The sequence below is a fragment of the Garra rufa genome, chromosome 24 (genome assembly GCF_049309525.1).
Source record: "Garra rufa chromosome 24, GarRuf1.0, whole genome shotgun sequence".
NCBI classification, from domain to species: domain Eukaryota; kingdom Metazoa; phylum Chordata; class Actinopteri; order Cypriniformes; family Cyprinidae; genus Garra; species Garra rufa.
The window spans coordinates 26,057,257-26,078,023 of NC_133384.1; the positions used below are offsets into that span (position 1 = coordinate 26,057,257).

At 35.5% G+C, this 20,767-nt stretch overlaps 4 protein-coding genes across 4 annotated transcripts; all 4 read right to left on the minus strand.

Moving 5' to 3' along the window:
• On the minus strand, positions 1–5,907 carry and1 (actinodin1). Its single transcript, XM_073831175.1, has 5 exons — positions 5,781–5,907; positions 4,388–4,457; positions 3,515–3,559; positions 2,607–2,746; positions 1–2,005 (listed from the first exon to the last, which is right to left on the minus strand). Exons 2-5 carry the CDS (start codon positions 4,437–4,439, stop codon positions 545–547), a joined length of 1,698 nt encoding a protein of 565 aa, XP_073687276.1. The 5' UTR covers positions 4,440–4,457; positions 5,781–5,907; the 3' UTR covers positions 1–544.
• A 2,943-nt stretch (positions 5,908–8,850) lies between these two features.
• On the minus strand, positions 8,851–12,268 carry cops9 (COP9 signalosome subunit 9). The gene is made up of 3 exons (XM_073831200.1): positions 12,066–12,268; positions 11,631–11,703; positions 8,851–9,001 (listed from the first exon to the last, which is right to left on the minus strand). The coding sequence occupies exons 1-3, from the start codon at positions 12,126–12,128 to the stop codon at positions 8,964–8,966; spliced, it is 174 nt and encodes a 57-aa protein (XP_073687301.1). The 5' UTR covers positions 12,129–12,268; the 3' UTR covers positions 8,851–8,963.
• A 542-nt stretch (positions 12,269–12,810) lies between these two features.
• otos (otospiralin) lies at positions 12,811–14,197 on the minus strand. The gene is made up of 4 exons (XM_073830338.1): positions 14,138–14,197; positions 13,897–13,963; positions 13,491–13,514; positions 12,811–13,223 (listed from the first exon to the last, which is right to left on the minus strand). The coding sequence occupies exons 2-4, from the start codon at positions 13,958–13,960 to the stop codon at positions 13,036–13,038; spliced, it is 276 nt and encodes a 91-aa protein (XP_073686439.1). The 5' UTR covers positions 13,961–13,963; positions 14,138–14,197; the 3' UTR covers positions 12,811–13,035.
• Positions 14,198–15,639: 1,442 nt separating this feature from the next.
• On the minus strand, positions 15,640–19,593 carry apodb (apolipoprotein Db). The gene is made up of 5 exons (XM_073831156.1): positions 19,457–19,593; positions 18,239–18,378; positions 17,040–17,161; positions 16,863–16,948; positions 15,640–16,041 (listed from the first exon to the last, which is right to left on the minus strand). Exons 2-5 carry the CDS (start codon positions 18,353–18,355, stop codon positions 15,806–15,808), a joined length of 561 nt encoding a protein of 186 aa, XP_073687257.1. The 5' UTR covers positions 18,356–18,378; positions 19,457–19,593; the 3' UTR covers positions 15,640–15,805.
• Positions 19,594–20,767: the final 1,174 nt, after the last annotated feature.

Consider the following 20,767-nt stretch of genomic DNA (forward strand, 5'->3'; position numbering starts at 1 on the left):
ATCTTTAAAGCTTTTATTTGAAACATTCAAAGAAAAACATCTTACAAATATGCAAACAAATCACAAAGCATCAATCTGGCGATTTAAAAACGAATACCATTAAACAAGGGTCCCAGAAGTTCATTAAATATTCTTTTGAAGGAAAATTGTGGGGTGAATTTACAAAGAAAAAGCCAAAATGAATGAAAAAGCTTACAGTATATTCAAATACACCTTTCACCTTTTGCAAATTTTGTTTGGTGTAATTTTCCCTCCACGAAGCTACGAAGAGCTATTTTATGTGCTCTTCTAGTACAATATCTCTTCTAGAGATGCTGCAACACAAAATCAGATTACATGGGCTAAAAGAATTAACAAGAAATCATTTATTTTCCCTATACAAGTGCTGTCAAACTCCAGAGCTAGGAAATTTCAGCAGCTCACCAAAATATTGTGAGCAAACCAAGTGAGTTTCTGCGAAACTGATGTGGGCCTTTTCTACAAGTGTGTAAACAAAAAAACATGTTTTGTCCTGACTATTTTTGTTATACATTGTCACAGGTATTTATTTATTTCTGTAGTCTCCGTTGTAGGCACGGTGGTCATCCTGGCCAGGATACCGACCACCGTATCCTCTTAGGACATCCTGAAAACTAGTCGCTCCTTGTTCCTGGGAGCCATATCCGGCATATGGATCTTCTTGTCCACTCATGTAACGCTCGTACTGCTGCTGGTCGTAGCCTGGAGCCTCAGGGTAGGACTCTTCTCTATGCTGAGGGACCTCCTCACGGTGGGATTCCTCCTGGGCTGGCTCCTCTTGAGGAAATGGACTGGCAGGTTGGGCCACCTCAGGTTCGTAGCGGCGCAAGCGGCAGTTTCTGTCGTACTCTGGGTCGCAGTCGGGATCAGGTTCGATCACTCCATTTCTGGATCCATCAGCATTCAGATGGGGCTCGTAGGCTTGGGTTGGCAAGGATGGCTGTCTGTGCACAGGAGGGCGGTGCTCGTTTTGGGAACCCAGTGGGAAGCACTCTTCATCGTACCCAATGAAGCAGTCATAGCCCTCTTTGGTCTTCCCACGGGGTCCCAAAGGATGTTGAGCCTCCTCTGGTTGGTGCCTTGGAGGCTGGAGTTGTGTAGGCAGGTGTCTTCGCAGGTCAGCCCCAGCAGATGCATCTCGGTACATGGCGTAAGGGTCATGACGAGGGCTTGGAGGTGCCCGCATGGCACCGGCATCAGAAGCAGGCTCGTCCTTCAGATCTTCAGGAGACAGGCTGCCATACCTTGTGGCTGTCAGAGGGTTGCAGTTATCATCGTACAGAGGATTGCAAGGTCCAGAAGATGGGGCTTCAAGGTTTTGCGAGGAAGCCAGAGCAGCAGCATAAGCACAGTATGGGTCAACTCGAGGATCACAATGGGGATAACGCAGGTAGAGACTGGATGGCGCCTTCTGGACCATATGGGGGACGCAGTGAGGATCGGTCTTAGGGTCACAGCCGAGATGAGCGTAGGATGGGGCCATGGCAGCAGCTGGCTTGTATCCGTAAGCAGCACGGAGGTGGTACTGAAGACACTCAACATCTTCTGCATCGCAGATGCGCAACAGCTCGGCCCTCTGCTCGGCTGACAGGAAGGATTGCACAATTGGAGAGTAGTAGTAGTAACCAGAACGTGGGTCCTTCATCACAGGTGTGTGGATGTAGGCTGGGGCTTTGACTGGGGCCGGTGCAGGTGCTTTGACGGCAGCTGGGGCTGGTGCCATGTATGGGTAATACGAGTATCCCTTCGAGTACATGCAGTATGGGTCCCTATAAGGGTCGCAAGACTTGACCGGGGCAGGCGCCGGTGCCTCAGCCTTGGGTTTGGGTCTGTTGGTGTACGAGGCAACACAGTTTGGGTCATCAGACTCGGCACAAGATTTGTAGATATCGCTAAGGTGCTGCAGGTACTGCTTGTAGGAACTACGTGCCTCAGCCCGATTCTTGTTCTGCAAGTATGCGAGATAGACGCGATCCAGCTCTGCAACCTGAAAGGTGACAACGAATGATTTTGATTTAGTACTTGGATTATACAACAAACAGCCTGATACTGAGGAGATAGTTCAGCCAAAACTCCCCTCCCCTGCTCCCCTGTATGTCGTTTCAAACCTGTAAGTCCTTCATTTATCTTTGGGACACAAATTTAGATATTTTTGATGAAATCCGAGCTTTTTCTGCATAGACAACAATGGAACTGACATGTTCAAGGCCAAGAAAGGTAGTAATTATTAAATAATTAAACATTATTAAAATAGTCCATGTGACAGTGGTTCAACTTAAATTTTATGAAGCTAAGAGAGTACTTTGTGTGCAAAAATAACAACTTTATTCAATAATTTCTTTACTTCCGTGTCAGTCCCATGCTGTCTATGCAGGGTCAGAAAGCTCTCGGATTTCATCAAAATTTCTTAATTTGTGTTCTGAGGATGAATGAAGGTCCTACAGGTTTGGAACAACATGGGGGTGAGTAATTAATGACACAATTTTCATTGTTGGGTGAACTATTCCTTTTAGATGAATCTTTGGAAAAACTATGAACAATTCGTATAGGATTGTTGTCCTGTTTAGTTGATAATACGCTGTACTCACTCCTTCTTGGTTCCCATTGTCAGTGAAGTATTTGTACCAGTTCCAGAAGTCAGAGTGCTGCTTGTACCAACTGATGTTTCTCCTGTTGCGGATTAGTTTCTTTGGACCTGCTTCAAAGCCTGCCTTTTCATCACTTCCATCTGGCAGAAACATTACGTGTTACTTCATTATATGGTAGCTATACAACAGATACATGTGAAGACAAAAGTTAACAAACACCTTGTAAAATCTGCTAACTGTTAAGTATTGCACCAAAATAGGAGGGATCATACAAAATGCATGCTATTTTTATTTAGTACTGACCTGAATAATATATTTCACATAAAAGATGTTTACATAGTTCACAAGAAAAAAAATAATAGTTGAATTTATAAAAATGACCCTGTTCAAAAGTTTACATACACTTGATTCTTAATACTGTGTCGTTACCTGAATGATCCTTGTTTGTCCTGAACAGTTAAACTGCCCGCTGTTCTTCAGAAAAGTCTCCCTCAGTTGTCCTCAGTGTGAAAAGATGGACCTCAATATCATACACTCATTGGAAAGGGTTCAAATACACAAAAATGCTGAAAAGCCAAAGAACCTGAAGGATTTTTCTGAAGAACAGCAGGCAGTTTAACTGTTCAGGACAAACAAGGGACTCGCGAACAACCATCACTAAACAAAAAAACAGCTGTGGATCATTCAGGTAACAACACAGTATTAAGAGTCAAGCGTATGTAAACTTTTAAACAGGGACATTTTCTCTTGTGAACTATATGTAAACATCTTTTATGTGAAATATCTTAGTCAAGTCAGGTTATTTTGTTAAAATAATTAACATTTTGCAGATTGTGCAAGGTGCATGTAAACTTTTGACTTCAACTGTATAAAGAAGCTGACAGAACAGGAGAGCAAGCCATTCTTACCATCTCCTTTTAAACGATGGGTAACAGGGACAGCCAACAGAAACTCTGTTTTAGAAGAAGAGTAGAGGGGGAAAATTAGGGGGTCCAAGTCTCAACCAGATGTTGCATTTTGTCAAAGACAGAGCAGAAAATGCTTACAGACAGTAAAGGTCCAATGAGCTGAGGGCAGCAGGATGCACTTTTACAAGTTTTTGGGGGGAAGGGAAGGTGGCAATATACAGGGTATTGTAGGAAATTAATCTTCAAATAGCACACATCAGCACTTTGATGCCTGACAGCAGGGGGCCACAGTAACCGAGCTCGTCTACAAGCAAAAGCTATAAAATCTACAAAGGAAAGGAGCCTCTGTAACTACAGGTGAACCTAATTATCCCAGCGTCAGAAAAAATATATGAACTGACACTTTTTCTGTCTTATCTCTCTGAAGGTGACGTTCATCTCTGCTGGAATGGGGACGAGCGGATCATGGATGTCTTTACTGTGCGGTGACTGAACGGAAGATCTCAATGTCTTGTATGAGGGAGGTAAAGGAAATGTTGCTCTTTCAGAGTATCAGCAAGTTTATTTTTATGAGCTCGTAAACTGCTGCCACATCTGGAAACCTGGTGCACTTGAGTTTTTGCTGACTACTGTTAATCATTTTACCAGTTGCAGAGCAAAAAGCAAAGACCTGGCACTCAGAAACATGATACCCCTTGTTTGCTATACAAGCCTTTAACTCAAAAGATACAAAGTCAGATACAAAGTTAAGTAGCTTCTAACTGATCTGGCATTTTATCATAGAACTACTAAAAATAAAGATACATACATAAATGATCTATAAAGCAGCTCGAATTATGAGAAAACCAAAAAAATATTTTTCAAAAGTCTTACCTGGTAATAACAGTGTTGCTAGCAGCAACACATGGAAGACGGAACGAGCCATTCTTAACCTTCCTGATCCCTTTGAATAAACAAAATTATTTATAGCATTTAAATTTGTATTTTCGCATTCAAACTTTAACATGAACAATGCAATATTTGAACTGATATTTGACCATTTTGAGAGGAAGAATCGATCAAATAAAAAAACTCAGCAAATAGTACCAAAAACTTAGCTCTACACTACCAGTCAAAAGTTTTTGAACAGTAAGATTTGTAATGTTTTTTTAAGTCTCTTCTGCTCACTAAGCCTGCATTTATTTGATCCAAAATACAGCAAAAACAGTAATATTGTGAAATATTTTTACTATTTAAAATAACTGTTTTCTATTTGAATATATTTTAAAATGCAATTAATTCCTGTGATTCCAAAGCTGAATTTTTAGCATCGCTACTCCAGTCACATGACCCTTTAGAAATCATTCTAATATTCTGATTTGCAGCTCAAAAAACATTATTATTATTATGTTGAAAACAGCTGAGTAGAATTTTTTCAGGTTTCTTTGATGAATACAAAGTTCATTAGAACAGCATTTTTCTGAAATAGAAATCATTTTTAACATTATAAATGTCTTTAGCATCACTTTTTGAAGCATCCTTGCTAAATAATGTATTAATTTCTATAATTTATTTCCCAAAAATCTTTACATTCATCAAAGAATTCTAAAAAAAAAAAAAATGACTCAACTGTTTTAAATATAGATAATAATGATAAATGTTTCTTGAACAGCAAATCGGCATATTAGAATGATTTCAGAACGGTCATGTCACACTGAAGACTGGAGTAATGATGCTGAAAATGTAGCTTTGATCACAGGAAAAAATTATGTTTAAAAATCAATTCACATAGAAAGCAATTCTTTTAAATAGTAAAAAATATTACACAATATTACTGCTTTTGTTGCGTTCAATTAAATACAGGCTTGATGTTCAGTAGAGAATTCTTAAAAAAAACATTAAAAATCAAAAACTTTTGACTGGTAGTGTATATGTTCGATTATCTGCAAATTATTGGTTTTTACATGTTACAATTTGCCTGTATACAAAGAAACATACAATTAAAGTCATTTTTCCTGTCAGTGTCATTATTTTTGCTTGTGCAGCTTTCAGCTTTTTTTAAACAAAAAGTTTGAAATATTTTCTTAATATAAAAGAATTAAAAAATTCTCTTACAGCCATTTAACTGTGCAAAAAACATGTTCAAATGTTTAAGAAATGTAAATTTGGGGCACATCTGCATATTGTTAAATGCAACTATAAGGGTTTTTGAAATGTAGAAATGTGCATTTGCTTTATAATCAGACAAATGAAAGCACATACAAAAGGTTTTTTAGCTGTGTCTTACCTGTGTTAGGATGTGATGATATGAACTGCTGGGGAGAGGCCTTGAAGTTCAGCTCTACAGCTGACCGACTGGAAGAGGAAGGTGAGCCAAACCCCTCGTGTACTACTGTCTCAACACACCCCTGTACACCGACTGGGCCACCTTTAAGAACCTGGCCACAATTTAAACCCAACCTTGATAATTAAAAACACAAAGGTGCATCCCATAGGGCCGACTACATGCTGCTTCCAACCCTATGATTGGCCTTCTCTGGCCCAGCGAGTCAACCAATCAGATGTTGCAATTATAAGCACAGAAACAGGAGGAGAGAAAAGAACATCAACTGTTTTGTGTTAAAGAGGTAAAGAAAAAATGCTGAAGGACAAAAAGTACAAGGCATAAAAAAAATCCAATCTGCGCAATTGCTTTAGTTAGAAAATGGGGGAACAAAGACAAAGTTTGTGTCTAAACTAGTTGCCCTCAAAATAGTGAAAGCAGTCATATATATATTAGGTGCATTTAATAAGTTTAGTTTAGTAGTGTAGCTTTCAGTTACTAAATAACTGTTTTTTGCTTCATAATCTGGTTTTCAGATTTGTTTTTAAAGAAATTGTTCACCCAAAAATGAAAATTTCAAAAACCATCCTAAATGCAGATGAGTTTGTTACTTTTCAGACTTGAAGATTTAGAGAAAGTTAGCATTACATCACTTGCTCATCAATGGACCCTCTGCAGTGAATGGGTGCCATCAGAATGAGTCCAAATGGCTGATAAAAACATCACAATAATCCGCATGTAATGTAAGTAATGCACAAGCCGCATGTTTGTAATAAACAATTCCATCAAGACATATTTTACCATTTCTTTTAGCTAAAATCCTCGTTTTCCAAGTTTTCTCGTCCGAATCAGGAGAGAAATATGTACAGATCAAGCACTGTTTAAAAGTGAAAATACTTCAAAACAAATACATTGGTGGATTTTGATGTGAGAGGACAACAGGGGGTGGGCTTTACCAGAGGAAGTGTTATTATGAATAATAGACTGATTTTGGCCAGAATCAAGTTGAAATGTCTTAAAGATGAATTTGTTTCTTATAAATGTGCAGCTTTTCACTTCACAAGATGTTAATTGATAGACTAGAGTCGTGAGGATTGCTTGTGGATTATTGTGATTTTTTTTTTTATCAGCTGTTTGGACAATCATTCTGACGGCACCCATTCACTACAGAGGATCTATTGGTGAGCAAGTGATGTATTGCTAAGTTTCTTATGCTAAACTGTTCCAAAATTAAGAAACAAATTCATCTACATCTTGGATGGACAAAGTTTCATTTTTGAGTGAACTATTTCTTTGAATACAGTTGAAGTCAAAAGTTTACATACGTTTTGCAGAATCTGCAAAGTGTTCATTATTTTACCAAAATTATTTTACCATTATTTTTTATTTAGTACTTACCTGAATAAAAGATAAAAGATGTTTACATATAGTCCACAAGAAAAAATAATAGTTGAATTTATAAAAATGACACTGTTCAAAAGTTTACATATATCCTTCAGGTGCCACAAATTCTTTGGTTTTTCAGCATTTTTTTGTAAATTTGGACCCCTTCCAACAATGACTGTATAATTTTGAGGTCCATCTTTTCACACTGAGGACAACTGAGGGACTCTATTACAGAAGGTTCAAACGCTCACTGATGCTTCAGAAGGAAAAATGATGAAATGCATTAATGATGCATTTCACCAGGGGTGAAAACTTTTGAAAATATGCATACATTTTTCCTATTTTGTCTAAACATCATATTTTTTTCATTTAATACTGCCCTTCAGAAGATACTGAGAGGTGAAAACTTTTAGAATTAGAAGACCAGGGTCAATTTTGTCGTCTCTGGAACATGTAAGTATCTTTTGTAGCTTATGAAGGGCAGTACTAAATGATAAAAATATGATGTTTAGGCAAAAGGAACACATCTTCATTCCATTCAAAAGTTTTCACCCTGTCTCTTAATGCATCGTTTTTCCTTCTGGAGCATCAGTGAGCATTTGAACCTTCTGTAATAGTTGCATATGAGTCCCTCGGTTGTCCTCAGTGTAAAAAGATAGATCTCAAAATCATACAATCATTGTTGGAAATGCTAAAAAACCAAAGAATCTGTGAGACCTGAAGGACTTTTCTGAAGAACAGCAGGCAGTTTAACTGTTCAGGACAAACAATGAACAATTATCACTAAAAAAAAAAACACAGCTGTGGATCATTCAGGTATACAGGATTAAGAATCAAGCGTATGTAAACTTTTGAACAGGGTAATTTTTTATAATGCATTCCTTTTATATTCAGCTATTACTTTCTCTTGCGGACTATATGTAAGCATCCTTTATGTGAAATATCTTATTCAGGTCAGTACTAAATAAACAATAACATGCATTTTGTATGATCCCTTTTATTTTGGCAAAATAATCAACATTTTGCAGATTCTGCAAGGAGTATGTAAACTTCAGACTTCGACTGCATGTAGGTTACCTTCAAGTCTATATAATAACACAACTTCAGCATTGCCATCAGCACCTGGGAATGTACCATATGTGTCTTTACAGCGTCTTTAAATATTGCATCACTAAATGCACTAAACCATCAACTGCAGCAAACAGGGCAAAACCCTTATGGGGAATTTTATCATATGCACATCTGCCAAGCAGCGACTCAATCCATCATCCCACAATTAACTGCTCACAATGGCATTACGAGTGATCATTCACAATTAAAATCCTATTTGTGATGAAGCAATACAGATAAGGAATTAATGCATGTCTTTTTGAATTATCTGACTATCTGAATGATAACAGATGTCTGTATGATGTCTGTTCAGATATATCTGTGAGCAAAAATATTTTTATGTCAATGTCAGTGTAAAACATCTGTGCTTTATGTTAACAGTGGATCGCACATGTAATTATGCAGCCTTACAGGTGTTCAGGAATGTGCAAAAACCTACAATCAGGGCTAGAAACAGATTTCAGCCTAGGGAGAAAACGTTTATAATAATTTTAACTTGACTCGGAATGTCTGTGGAAACATCTGGAAAAAGGAAGACTTTGTATTGCACAAAAGTTTATTATTCAACTGAACATCACTCTTGAGTGAAGAAAGAAAACACTTAAATGTACAACATTTTATACAATGGAGAAATCCTATTCGTCCTCTTCATCACTGAATATCATCGTCATCAAATAGATCCTCAAAATCTGTGGAGGAAAAGAAAATGGAAACCAGAATGTGTCAAATTTGCACAAATAGCTCATCTATGACATGCTGTTCTTAGTTAAACGAGGGTATGAGCTCTTATCGGGGTCTCTGGGTTATTTTCCATAAACCTTTCAAAAAGGCCCCCTGATAAAACCGCCCTTGTGACACGTGTTCAGCTACTTCAAGCGCTGCAGATGGATACAGAGCCTCTAAAGAGGGAAGACCTGCTGTGCTGGAGCCAATGAAGCCCAATAAAGCGCTTTACATGGGCTCAGCTTCAAACCTCCTTTGCTCTTTAACTGCCTGTTTTTAGGTCATCCTGTGCCAAGCTTAAACTAGCTTTACTATCACTATGTATAGGAGGCGGAAAAGTGTAAAGAAAATTGTAGAGTCTGCATGCTAAAGCACTTTGGAATATTCCGTTGCGAAGCAAACAAATGATAATAGCAACTTAATGGAAAGAATGTGTTTTAATAAATTTTGCACATACACATATTGATGGTCAAAAGTTTGTAATCATTAGGATTTGTAATGTCTCGAATTAGTTATAAGTTATCAAAAATGCTGTAAAAAACAGTAACATTGTGAAATATTTTTACTATGTAAATTAATTGGTTTCTGTTTGAACATATTTTAAAATGTAATTTATTTCTGTGATGCAACGCTGAATTTTCAGCATCATTACTCCAGTTTTCAGTTTTACATGATCCTTCAAAAAAATCATTCTAATATGCTGATTTGGTGCTCAGGAAACATTTATTATTATCATCAATGTTGAAAACAGTTGTGCTGCTTTGCATTTTTGTGGAAACCGTGAAACATTTCTATTCAAAGGTTTGGAGCAAGTAACATTTATGAATTGAATTCTATAGGTACCTCGACAAGGATTTTTTTGGCTGAAAGAAATATTTTGCATTTAGTGAACAAGCATATTTAAGTTAGATGTATTGTTTTATTTTAAATTTAGTGTGTTTTAATGAAGTTATTATTACTATTTTGTTTGTTTGTTTGTTTGTTTGTTTGTTTTTCTACAGGGCCCCAAAACATTCTCAGACCCCAGAGGGTTCATTTATTTATGTATTTATTTAATACAGTTTTTGGTATCTAGCATTATTTTCTTTTCTTTTTTTATTTTTTTCATTAGTTTTTTATTTTATTTATTCTGTATAATATTATTTTAATACATTAGTTTAGTGTTAAATTAAATATTTATTTAATTGATTATTTTATTCATTTTATGTTTACTCATTTTTATTTGTACATTTTTTTGTATTTAGCATAATTTTATTTTAGTACTGTAGTTTGTTATATTTATGGGCTTTTTATTACAGTTTTTGGTATCTAGCATAATTTTATTATTTTCTTTTCATTTGTTTTTTATTTATTTTTGTCTAGTATTATTTTATTTTACTTTTAATTTAGTTTGTTTTAATTTAATTTATTACTTTTTAATACATTAGTGTTAAATTAAATATTTAATTTATTATTTTATTTTATTATTACATTTATTTTATGTTTATTCATTTTTATTTTATTATTGTAGTTTGTTATTTTATTTTTAATTTACTTTTTTAAAGTTACATTTATAGGCTTTTTTATAAAAAAAATATTCCTTTATTATTTTTATTTTTTTCAGTTTTAGTTTTTACAGGTTAGTGTTTAGTATTGTTTTATTTTGCTTTAAATTCAGTTTGTTTTAATTTAATATTTTGATTTTTGTGGAGTAACCCCCCGGGTTACAGTTTTGTGTCTATCATGATTTTATTAATTAATTTATTTTAGTTATTAAGGTGTAAGGTGATTCGCTGGGATTGCATTCTCTCTGGCTGATCTTATATCTTTAAAAGCAGTTGTGGTGTAAAATTATTACAGTTAAGGGAAAAAAAGAAATATACTTTTATTAAGCAAGAATGCATTAAATTGGTCAAATGTGACATTTAAGACATTTATCATGTGCAAATTATTTTATGTCAAATAAATAATTTTCTTTGAACTTTCTCTCATCAAAGAATCTTAAATATATAAAGCAGATTTTAACTGCTGAACTGGATGCTTCAACTGTTTTGAATATTGATAATATTACGAAATGTTTCTTGAGCAGCAAATCAGCATACTGGTATGATTTTTGAGGGATCATGTGACACTGAAAATTGGAAAAATGATGCTGAAGCTTTGCCATCACAGGAACAAATTACATTTTGAAATATATTCAAATAAAAAAAAGTTTTAAATAGGAAGAATATTTCACAATATTACTGGTTTTACTGTATTTTTGAATGCAGCATAATATATTAGTGAACATAAAAAACATTTAAAAAATAATTATTCCAGTTATGATTGGTTCTTAATTATTCCAGAATTTCAACAGTGAATTAAAAATTGACATTTCCAGGTCTGGAAAAGTAAATAAATCTTGAAAAGTCATTGAAATGTGCATGTTTTGCTCTACTCTACAAATTAAATTTGTGTAGGCTAGGCCTACATCTTTAAATCTTTCCTAGAAATTTTCATTAAAATTATTTTTAATAAAAAAATCTAGTAATGACAAACCATTGGAACGGTCAATGAACGTAACCGATCGACCTACTGTACATAATAAATTATAACTTTTTTGTTTGTGAGTCTCACCATTGAAAAAGTCTGAATGTACAGCCTTCTCATTGGCGGCCAGATCCATCAGCAGTCCAGTGCTGCCTCCTGCCTGTCAACACACAGCACTACATCATTACTAATGTACCATAATAATAGCTCATCAGACCAGTCAACACATTTACTCATTCCTGGCTTTTGAATAAATAAAAGGCCATAAACATTTACAAAACATGCATTAAATAAACACTAATGTAGCCTACGTCTGAGAAAAATGGGCTTTTCCACTGTACAGAAGGAAGATTACAAGTAACAGTGGTTAAGTTAACGTTACGCTGTGGTTTATACAGGTTTACTTGAAATGATACATAATTCTGTTCGTTTACATATATATGACACCTTTAAGTTCATGTAAACTTAAATACGCGTTTATCACAGACAGAAAATCGCACAGAAACATCTGTAAACACCAACCTCATCCAGGTCCACATACGGACCAGCTCCTTCAGGAAACATTTCATCAACTGCTGGCTTCATAACTAAAGCGTGAGTACTTATAACTTAACTCAGCGATGAACAAATGTTAAAATTAAGTATTTTCAGCTCACTGTCACATTCACCAAAACAAACACTGTAGCGCTTCGCTCTCTTTCCGGTGCTGTTTCGATTCGCGATGTCCGATTCGTGAATGAATTGTTCATTTGAGTCGAATCTTCTAAATGAATCTGTTTCAACCATAGGTTTCAACACCCGATTTGAAGGACCCACTTTTTAAATTTATTAGCCGATTAGCAAAAGTATAAATAAAATGACTCTAAACACGTGTTCATTAAACATACATAAATGCTAAATGTTTTTTCTGAAGGACTTGAATGCATTATAAAATGAGCTGAATTATGGCTGCAGCTACACATTAAAACAAGTATATTAATTAATTACCTAAACATAATAGTAATAAAACAATAATAGTAATAAAATAGTATTAAATATGAGTTTATTCGAATGTTTAAAGCATAAAATATGCCAGTGCCACGTGATGCCGCTACGAACCGGTTCTTTAGAATGAACTGTTCAAAGGAATCGATTCGCGGAATTCATCACTAGTGGTGTTACGTAAAAACGTAACCGGGTGGGAAACGGGTCCCACTGGCTCGGTTGGCGAACTGGTTCTCACGGTTTATTGCAAGGATATTGTTAAAATAATTGGTGTGCAACAGTATGACACTTTATGGTTTTATTTCTTACATTCCTATATTTGCAGCTGCAGTAATCGTATAATACATCACAATCATGCACTTACACTACAATCAAACATTAGTAGTTTTAGTAGTAATATGCTACATTTAACAATATGGCATCATTACAGGATTATAAATGCTGTTTAGTTACATTTAGTTTCTAATGACACAAACTAAACTTTAAGTGATGAACTAATGATATCAACTCAGTGTTCATGTTGATCTGCCACTTCATAACCCAGTGTGTCTCCCAGATGCTGATGGGCGAAGAATGTTCTGGCCATTTCATTGATCCGGTCGTAGGCCCCAATGTTGCGGAAGTATTCCACGTAGTTCCAGAAATCTGAGGTGGAATAAGACCAGTAGGGCACAGCCGGGGGCTGTTCATAGGGCACTACATTTGAGAGAGAAAAATAGAGCTTGTGTATTCCTGCTGAGTTCTTGCATTCCAGAATTCCTGATGTGTAACTGCAGAAGTTGTGTCTAAATGTGCCTCTTTGTTTCCTCAGGCAAACATAACAATACAGTTAGTGAATATAATTATAAAACCAGCACCAAGAGTTCAACTGAAAGGTGCATTGTGTATTTAGGATTTTTAAATACTACTATTAATATATACTGGCTAAAGGTGTGTAAACAAAATGATAAATGGTCTGTTTACCCCCTTCAGGAATGAATCTGGCACCTGTGGAAGGAGAGAGAAGAGAAGAGTGAATGAAATATGAAATCCTCTCTTACAAAGAGCTGATTCATGCTTGAGAACTGAATATCTCCCAAGGGATTTAAGAAACGTGTGAGTTTCCTCCACAAATATTATTCCTAACTATGTGCACAGTTGTCCTGATGAACACAGCTCAAGTCTTTAATATTTATGATATTAACATGTGGTATTTTGCTGTTTTCATTTCATGCAATGTCCCACTTTGTTTATCTGACAAACATTAACCTCTTTTGTCCTATAATACAGAAATATTTACCATAAAATACAGCTATTTTCATATTCGGGAAGTTTAGATTTTAAAGTAAATATTCAAAGTGCCCAGAGATGAGTGATATACACTGCTTACCGCTGAGATTATTAGCAAGAAAGCATAGCAAGAAAACTGCCAAAACAATACTCCACTTCATCATTCCCTGGAAATAAAAATAATTAAAAAAAAAAAACTTTTACAAATTAAAATGTTAAGTAAATATGAAAAAGCTTGAAAAAGCAAATAGTTTGCTATATTATGTTCATGCATGCTTCATAATTGAGTCACATAACAAGTTATGTATATTGCTAATTGTTTTGGAAATGAACAACATTACCTCGTTTGCAGCAGTGATCCGTCCGGGTCTGAGAGCTAAAAAGATTTTGTGTGTCACAGGTTCTGCACAGACTGAACCCCAAGTTCAGGAAATTTTTGTCCCCTCCCAAACTAGATCTGCATCATTGAAACCCAACTCAGGGCTGTATATGATACAGTATGTGTTTCAAAGTTGTTTTATGCATCATTCCATATAAACATGAAAATAAAAAAACAATGTTACTTACATTCCAAGAACATAATTCCATTTTTAGTTCCTTAATATTCCAGTAGTAATCTAAACACATTTTTTTATCTACATAAAGCAATCACAAAGGCACAGAAAACACAATTTTGAGGACCAATGCATATCACAAATTGTGCAGAACAGACATGACTTCGGTGTACAGTTGAGGTCAAAAGTTTACATACACCTTGCAGAATCTGCAAAATGTAAATTATTTTACCAAAATAATAAGAGGGATCACACAAAATGCTTGTTATTTTTATTTAGTACTGACCTGAATAAGATATTTCACATAAAACATTTTTTATTATTATTTACAAGATTTTTATATATAGTCCACAAGAGAAAACCCTGTTCAAAAGTGTACATACACTTTATTCTTAATACTATGTTGTTACCTGAATGATCCACAGCTGTTTAGTGATAGTTGTTCATGAGTCACTTGTTTGTCCTGCTGTTCTTCAGAAAAAAACCTTCAGGTCCCACAAATTCCTTGGTTTTGATTGACTATGATCTTTTAAGACAGAGGACAACTGAGGGACTCATATGCAACTATTACAGAAGGTTCAATCGCTCACTGATGCTTCAGAAGGAAAAACAATGCATTAAAATCAATACTTTGAATTTGAAGATCAGGGTAAAGTTTATTTATTTTGTCTTCTGGTACACATGTATGTATCTTCTGTATCTTCTTAATGGCAGTACTAAATGAAAAAATATATATATATTTAGACAAAATAAGAAAAATGTACATATCTTAATGCATTATTTTTCCTTCTGGAGCATCAGTTCAGTTTGAACCTTCTGTAATAGTTGCATATGAGTCTTTCAGTTCTCCTCAGTGTGAAAAGATGGATCTCAAAATCATACAGTCATTGTTGGAAAGAGTTAAATTACACAAAAATGCTGAAAAACCAAAGATTTTGTGGGACCTAAATTATTTTTTGGAAGAACAACAAGGAGTTTAACTGTTCAGGACAAACAAGGGAATCATGAATAACTACCACCAAACAAAAAACAGCTTTGGATCATTCAGGTAACAACACAGAATTAAGAATCAAGTGTGTGTAAACTTTTGAATGGGGTCACTTTTAAAAATTCAACTATTATTGTGGACTACATGTGTTTTTGTGAAATATCTTATTCAAGTGAGTACTAAATTAAAAATATCGTGCATTTTGTATAATCCCTCTTATTTTGGTCAAATAATTCATATTTTGCAAAACTGTATTTTTTAAAATTATTTCTCAGGAATGACAACACAGAACTCCATCAGCAACGGATAATGCTTTATTTATTATTTTTTCAAAATACATATACACTTTAGGCAATGTTGTGCAACAGGAGTAGTTTTATAACGATAATTGAAACTGTTTACACTCATAATAGTGATAGTTAAGGATTTGTCTAAACCAAAAATATATATATTTCAGTCTTCATTGTTTACAAAGTACCATCGCATCCTTGCTGATCAGTGGGAAACATTTTGCTCACATCGATGTTGTCTCGTGAGAAGATCTCCTTGGCATGGTAGATGGCTTCTGCGGGCAGAATGCGTGAGCGTGACAGGATCCAGGCATAGTCCACATGGAAGAGCCGAAGAACATCAGTGCACGAGTAAACAAGCGCAATGCTGTTGTAGTCAGTAGACAGGACCCAGTATGGAGCATAGGGAGTGACTGCATATAATAAAGAAGAAGATTTAATTAACATAAGAACTTATCCAACTTTTTCTTCCAAGCAGAAGTAAGCCTATGGGTGAGACTTCCAGTTTATTATCCACTAAAGGGAAATAACAATGTGCAGTAAACAGTAAAACTGTTTTTTTTTAAGATAATTAAGATGATACATTTAAAATAACATGGTAAGACAGCAATTTGCAATATTTTGCCGTTTTGTACAGATAAAAATAGCTAGACGTGGATGAGACCGGAAGCCAGACCCATAAAATTTACAAATGGCGGCACCCCAGTTCTTACAGGAAGAAAAAGGTGGAAAGTGCACCTTTTGAGTAATGGTTGCAAAACCAACTGTAAACAATGTTAATACAAGCAAGAGATGCTGAAGACGAACACAAAGAGGAGAAAATACTGTAGCAGGCAGAGCAAACACTGTTCATGATGCGCAATATATTGGTTGAAAATACGAAATCCTGAATTGGGGGTTTATATTAATGTATGGCTGAAGGGAAAAGTTCAGAAAAGACTATATATATTGTCTTTACATCTTACAATGCATATTAATGAAGTATGGAAACGCTGTATTGCTGCTGTTCCATAAGTGCCACCTGCTGTCAGAGAGTGGATTTGCATTCTCATTCAGCCTGCCTGCTGTTTTTGTTTCGCACAGTTGTTTTATGTAGCGTAATTTCATTTTTAATTCAGATTTTTGGTCAAACTGCCCAGCACTGAAAGAACTCTTTAAAAAACGAGAAAAAATATCCTACAGTGTTCAAGAAATGTGTTGTTTGAACACACACAGACCACATTCATGGACTTACAGTATGAGAAACTGACTCCAAGCTTTGCTGGCTCCTTTGGGTCCTGAATGATTGCTGTGCCCTCTGCTGTTCTAATTTTTCCTTTGCTGTTTTATATAAACACAATTTAGTTATGAAAAAAAAACAATGGTGACAAACACAAGTTAAATTTAGAAGTCAGAAGATTTGGTTACTCACTATGTCTGAACATTGAGAACTCGGACGGTTTTGTCAGGTCTTAGTGCGTAGTTTGCCTCAATGCACTTGCCTTTCTCAAAGGACGCTGGGAGCTTTTCGATCTCATACCACTTTCCAAGATACTAGGAGAGAAAGGTAAAACTCATATAAGTGTACACTATAACAGCATTTGGATTTAGTAAATAATGACGATTTTGAGATTTAAGATTGTGTGTATTTACTAGTGGTGGGCCGTTATCGGCGTTAACGTGCTGCGTTAACGTGAAACTCTTATCGCGCGATAAAAAAAATATCGCCGTTAATCTATTCTCAAATTTGGGTTGGGAGCTGGGTCTAAACTACGCAAGCTATGATGACTTTCACCTTGATAGTTTAACGCGGATGTATACCGAAGACTATAGAATATGGTCGCGCGTTTAAGTCTCCTCCGCCAAAACACAGACGGGATCGCGTCGTCCTCCATTCATAAAAACCGAATCTACTATAGCGAAATGCCACGTAAATTCGTCGTTTTTTGGATTCATAAATCAAATGTTGGTCAGTCACTTAATTCAAATCGCGATATGGACTAGTGTATGTGAAAACTGAAATGCAAAAAGACCGTTTTAATATGAATCCGATATGTTCCGTTTGCCTAGCTGTATGTATGCATTGCGGAGACGAGCTTTTACTAACGTTACACGCATACTGAAACACACGTGACGCTCCCGGTAATTTTTGGCATTTTCATCTCACATGAACAGATAAACTCAATCTCCAAAACTGCTGTGAGTGTCACTTTTACCGTTTCATTTGAGAAAACTAGCATCATATCATACTGTATACACAGAAACTTCACGGCAACCTGTCAAAATAAAAGTACGGTGTAACATGTAATGGGCTGGGTAGGTGTTGACGTTAAAAAAAAAAAAAACAATCTAATAGGTAGAAAAAATTATTTCATTGTTAGTTAGTTAGTAAACACAAGTACATCTAATTGAACATAATTTATTTTCATCAACAAATTATCATAGAACAGCTTTATGAGCTTTATGATCCATTCTCAAAGACTTTAAGTCATTATTTGGGTAGCACACATATTCTGAATGCCTTCAGCAGAATTCAAATTAGCCATTTTAATCTAGATTAATTCCAAGATTTAATCTAGATTAATCTAGATTAAAAAAATTAATCTATGCCCACCCCTAGTATTTACATACCTTGTCTAATTCAAAGTTTGGTTGGACCATTGGTGTTGGGCAGGGGCCCCAACGAAATGTCTGAGCAGAGACCAAGGGAAGCAGGAGAGGTACGACCAACACAATCACGGCCTTCATGCTGTCAAGAGCTGCTGTCTCGGCTGTGAGAAAAAGTTGAGTCATGAGCTCAAGATGCATTAGCCATTTTAATGTAATCATGACAATATGTCACAGTGTTATATGGAAATTTGTAAACATATTTGTTATATGGATATATTTTTCACACCGAATTAATTTGTTGTTTTGCTTTTTATTGAGTGAAGACACTCAAATTAAAAAAACAATTCCACTGTGCTATGACTTTAAAAAAGTTTTTTTCCCCCGGGGTCTTCTTCTGTTTTTTCAATGACGTGTCACGTTAGCAAAACTTCTTTTAAAAACATGACAAGACTTTTTTAAACAAGTTTTTTTAATTCTGCTGTGCTGTGTCTCACGTCGCTCTCTGTGTGAATGGACTAGATTAACTTAGAGTATAGAATTTGCAGGGTTTTGAGATGCCTTTTGTCTCGAATGCCAGCATTTTTGTTGATCTCATCCTGTCAGACCTGTTAAACCTGTTTGCATATGATCAGAATTCACTGGTGTACACGTGCACATTATTTATGTTATGAAACGTGATGTTATAAAACCATTAAATAATAAAATAATCTTTATAATAAATTAAAAGATTTTTTTAGCCTAGTCCTAGACTAAAATGTAAGTCCGAGCTGTTTCAACTGAAATAAACTTGCACCGACTGAGTTTAAAAATATATCAGTATTTTTTTTTTTGTTTTAAGATGCACACCAGTAATGTTTTTTTCTAAGCATGTTTATAAAAATTACTTAAATGTCCTAATTGATCTATGGCCTAATCCTGGCTTAGTCTAAGCCCTGTCTGTGAAACTGCGCCTATAAGAACACAATTATAGTCTACAGAAACTGTAATACAAATAATGAAATCATATAAAACCCAGTTTGCTGGATAAAATCATTAGTGCTTAGTAGAATTTATCAGCTTTTTTCTTTCAGTTTTTAAGGCGGTATTTTTATAAAAATCTAAATGTAACACCTAACACAATAGTTACACAATATACACAGTATACTGTGTAAACACAGAAAATGATTATTGATAGAATTATGATTAAATATCACAAAAAGTATGAAACAGACTTTAAAACAATGCAAAATAAATTGATACCTGTTCTAGATGAACCTGTTAAGTGCAGAGTTGAAGTTGTTGCGTGCGTGTTGGTTCAGTAACCGTGTGCTGACAAGGGAGGAGGAGACGCTTATAACAGACTGAGATTGTTTTGTAACCAGAAGCAGCTGATTATGTAAATTGATATCATGGGAGTAGTACTACAATTATAAGGTGTGTCCTGATAAATTGTGTCTCTTTATTTGTCCCTCTCCATTTGCCCAGACCTTTTGTATCAGAATGTTCTTGTCACATGAAGATTATTTTCAGCAGATTTTATTCATAAAACTGACAATCAGACTGTCCCACAGACTGCAGCTAGACACTAAATGTCATTCTTGAGCCCAGTAAACAAATGACATGAGTAACCTTTTAGGTTAGGTAAGTTTGATTATTAAGTATAATTAAATGTATATACCTTAGTAGTTCACCACCCATTTTGGTTAACGGTCACATTGTTGATGTCAAAAGGCCTACCACTCCTGGTTAATTCTTTGCGGAGACACGTTCCTTGTAGTTTCGGCCCAGGATAATTACTCACACTCATGTCGTTCGAAACCCATAAGACCTTCATTCATCTTGGGAACACAAATTAAGATATTTTTGATGAAATAGACAGCAGTTTTATGTGCTAGAGTGTTTTCACAACACGTCATCAATCTGTTGTATTGGCGGCATTAAGGGTAAAAATTCCACTGAACAGAATGAAACTTGTATATTTCGCTGATTATTGCTGCTGAAAATGTCAATTATTGTCATGTTTTGGGCTGTACTAATCAGTCAGACTGGGAAAAACATCTGGAATACTACTGACTGCCAAAAGTTATAACAAATCAAGGAGAAGAGTTCAAAAAACTGAAGAGCAAAAGGTGTTTGTGGTTGGCCAAAATGAACCAGCATTTCCAGGGCAAGTCTTGACAACATTCACGTTTGTTCTTATCAGGTTGGTAAATTATTAGGCTAACATTTTAATTAATTCTTGTCGTATGTATCTTTTCCACCTATTAAATTAATGTTTGTCAAAATATTGCGCCCTTTCCTGCTTATGAAGTCCTTCTCAATGTCAGGGTTAGCAAGAAGGGACCCAAATGCAGAGTGAATGAGACAATTATTGACAACACAGGTTCAGGGGTGCACAGGGGTGAACAATCTTGAGCTCCAATCCAGCTGAAAGAGAATTGTGCCTCCAGAGATGGACAATCTGGAAAACAGTCCCATACATATGGCCAAACCAGGCAGAATACTGAGGGGAACGCCAGAGCAGAAACGCCAGAGCTAGCAGTCAGAGTGACGGGATGCAAAGCAGGCCAG

What these genes read in the sequence shown, in the direction of transcription:
- and1 (XM_073831175.1), bottom strand. Translation starts at nt 4,439, where the DNA reads ATGGCTCGTTCCGTCTTCCATGTGTTGCTGCTAGCAACACTGTTATTA. An exon ending in CCATCGTTTAAAAGGAGATG is followed by an intron (nt 2,747 to 3,514) that starts GTAAGAATGGCT and finishes TGTTTCTGCCAG; the next exon opens with ATGGAAGTGATGAAAAGGCA. An exon ending in ACAATGGGAACCAAGAAGGA is followed by an intron (nt 2,006 to 2,606) that starts GTGAGTACAGCG and finishes GTCACCTTTCAG; the next exon opens with GTTGCAGAGCTGGATCGCGT.
- cops9 (XM_073831200.1), bottom strand. Translation starts at nt 12,128, where the DNA reads ATGAAGCCAGCAGTTGATGAAATGTTTCCTGAAGGAGCTGGTCCGTAT. An exon ending in CGTATGTGGACCTGGATGAG is followed by an intron (nt 11,704 to 12,065) that starts GTTGGTGTTTAC and finishes GTGTGTTGACAG; the next exon opens with GCAGGAGGCAGCACTGGACT. An exon ending in ACATTCAGACTTTTTCAATG is followed by an intron (nt 9,002 to 11,630) that starts GTGAGACTCACA and finishes TTTCCTCCACAG; the next exon opens with ATTTTGAGGATCTATTTGAT.
- otos (XM_073830338.1), bottom strand. Translation starts at nt 13,960, where the DNA reads ATGATGAAGTGGAGTATTGTTTTGGCAGTTTTCTTGCTATGCTTTCTT. An exon ending in TCTTGCTAATAATCTCAGCG is followed by an intron (nt 13,515 to 13,896) that starts GTAAGCAGTGTA and finishes CTCCTTCCACAG; the next exon opens with GTGCCAGATTCATTCCTGAA. An exon ending in CAGATTCATTCCTGAAGGGG is followed by an intron (nt 13,224 to 13,490) that starts GTAAACAGACCA and finishes TCTCAAATGTAG; the next exon opens with TGCCCTATGAACAGCCCCCG.
- apodb (XM_073831156.1), bottom strand. Translation starts at nt 18,355, where the DNA reads ATGAAGGCCGTGATTGTGTTGGTCGTACCTCTCCTGCTTCCCTTGGTC. An exon ending in CAAACTTTGAATTAGACAAG is followed by an intron (nt 17,162 to 18,238) that starts GTATGTAAATAC and finishes TTTCTCTCCTAG; the next exon opens with TATCTTGGAAAGTGGTATGA. An exon ending in GTTCTCAATGTTCAGACATA is followed by an intron (nt 16,949 to 17,039) that starts GTGAGTAACCAA and finishes TATATAAAACAG; the next exon opens with CAAAGGAAAAATTAGAACAG.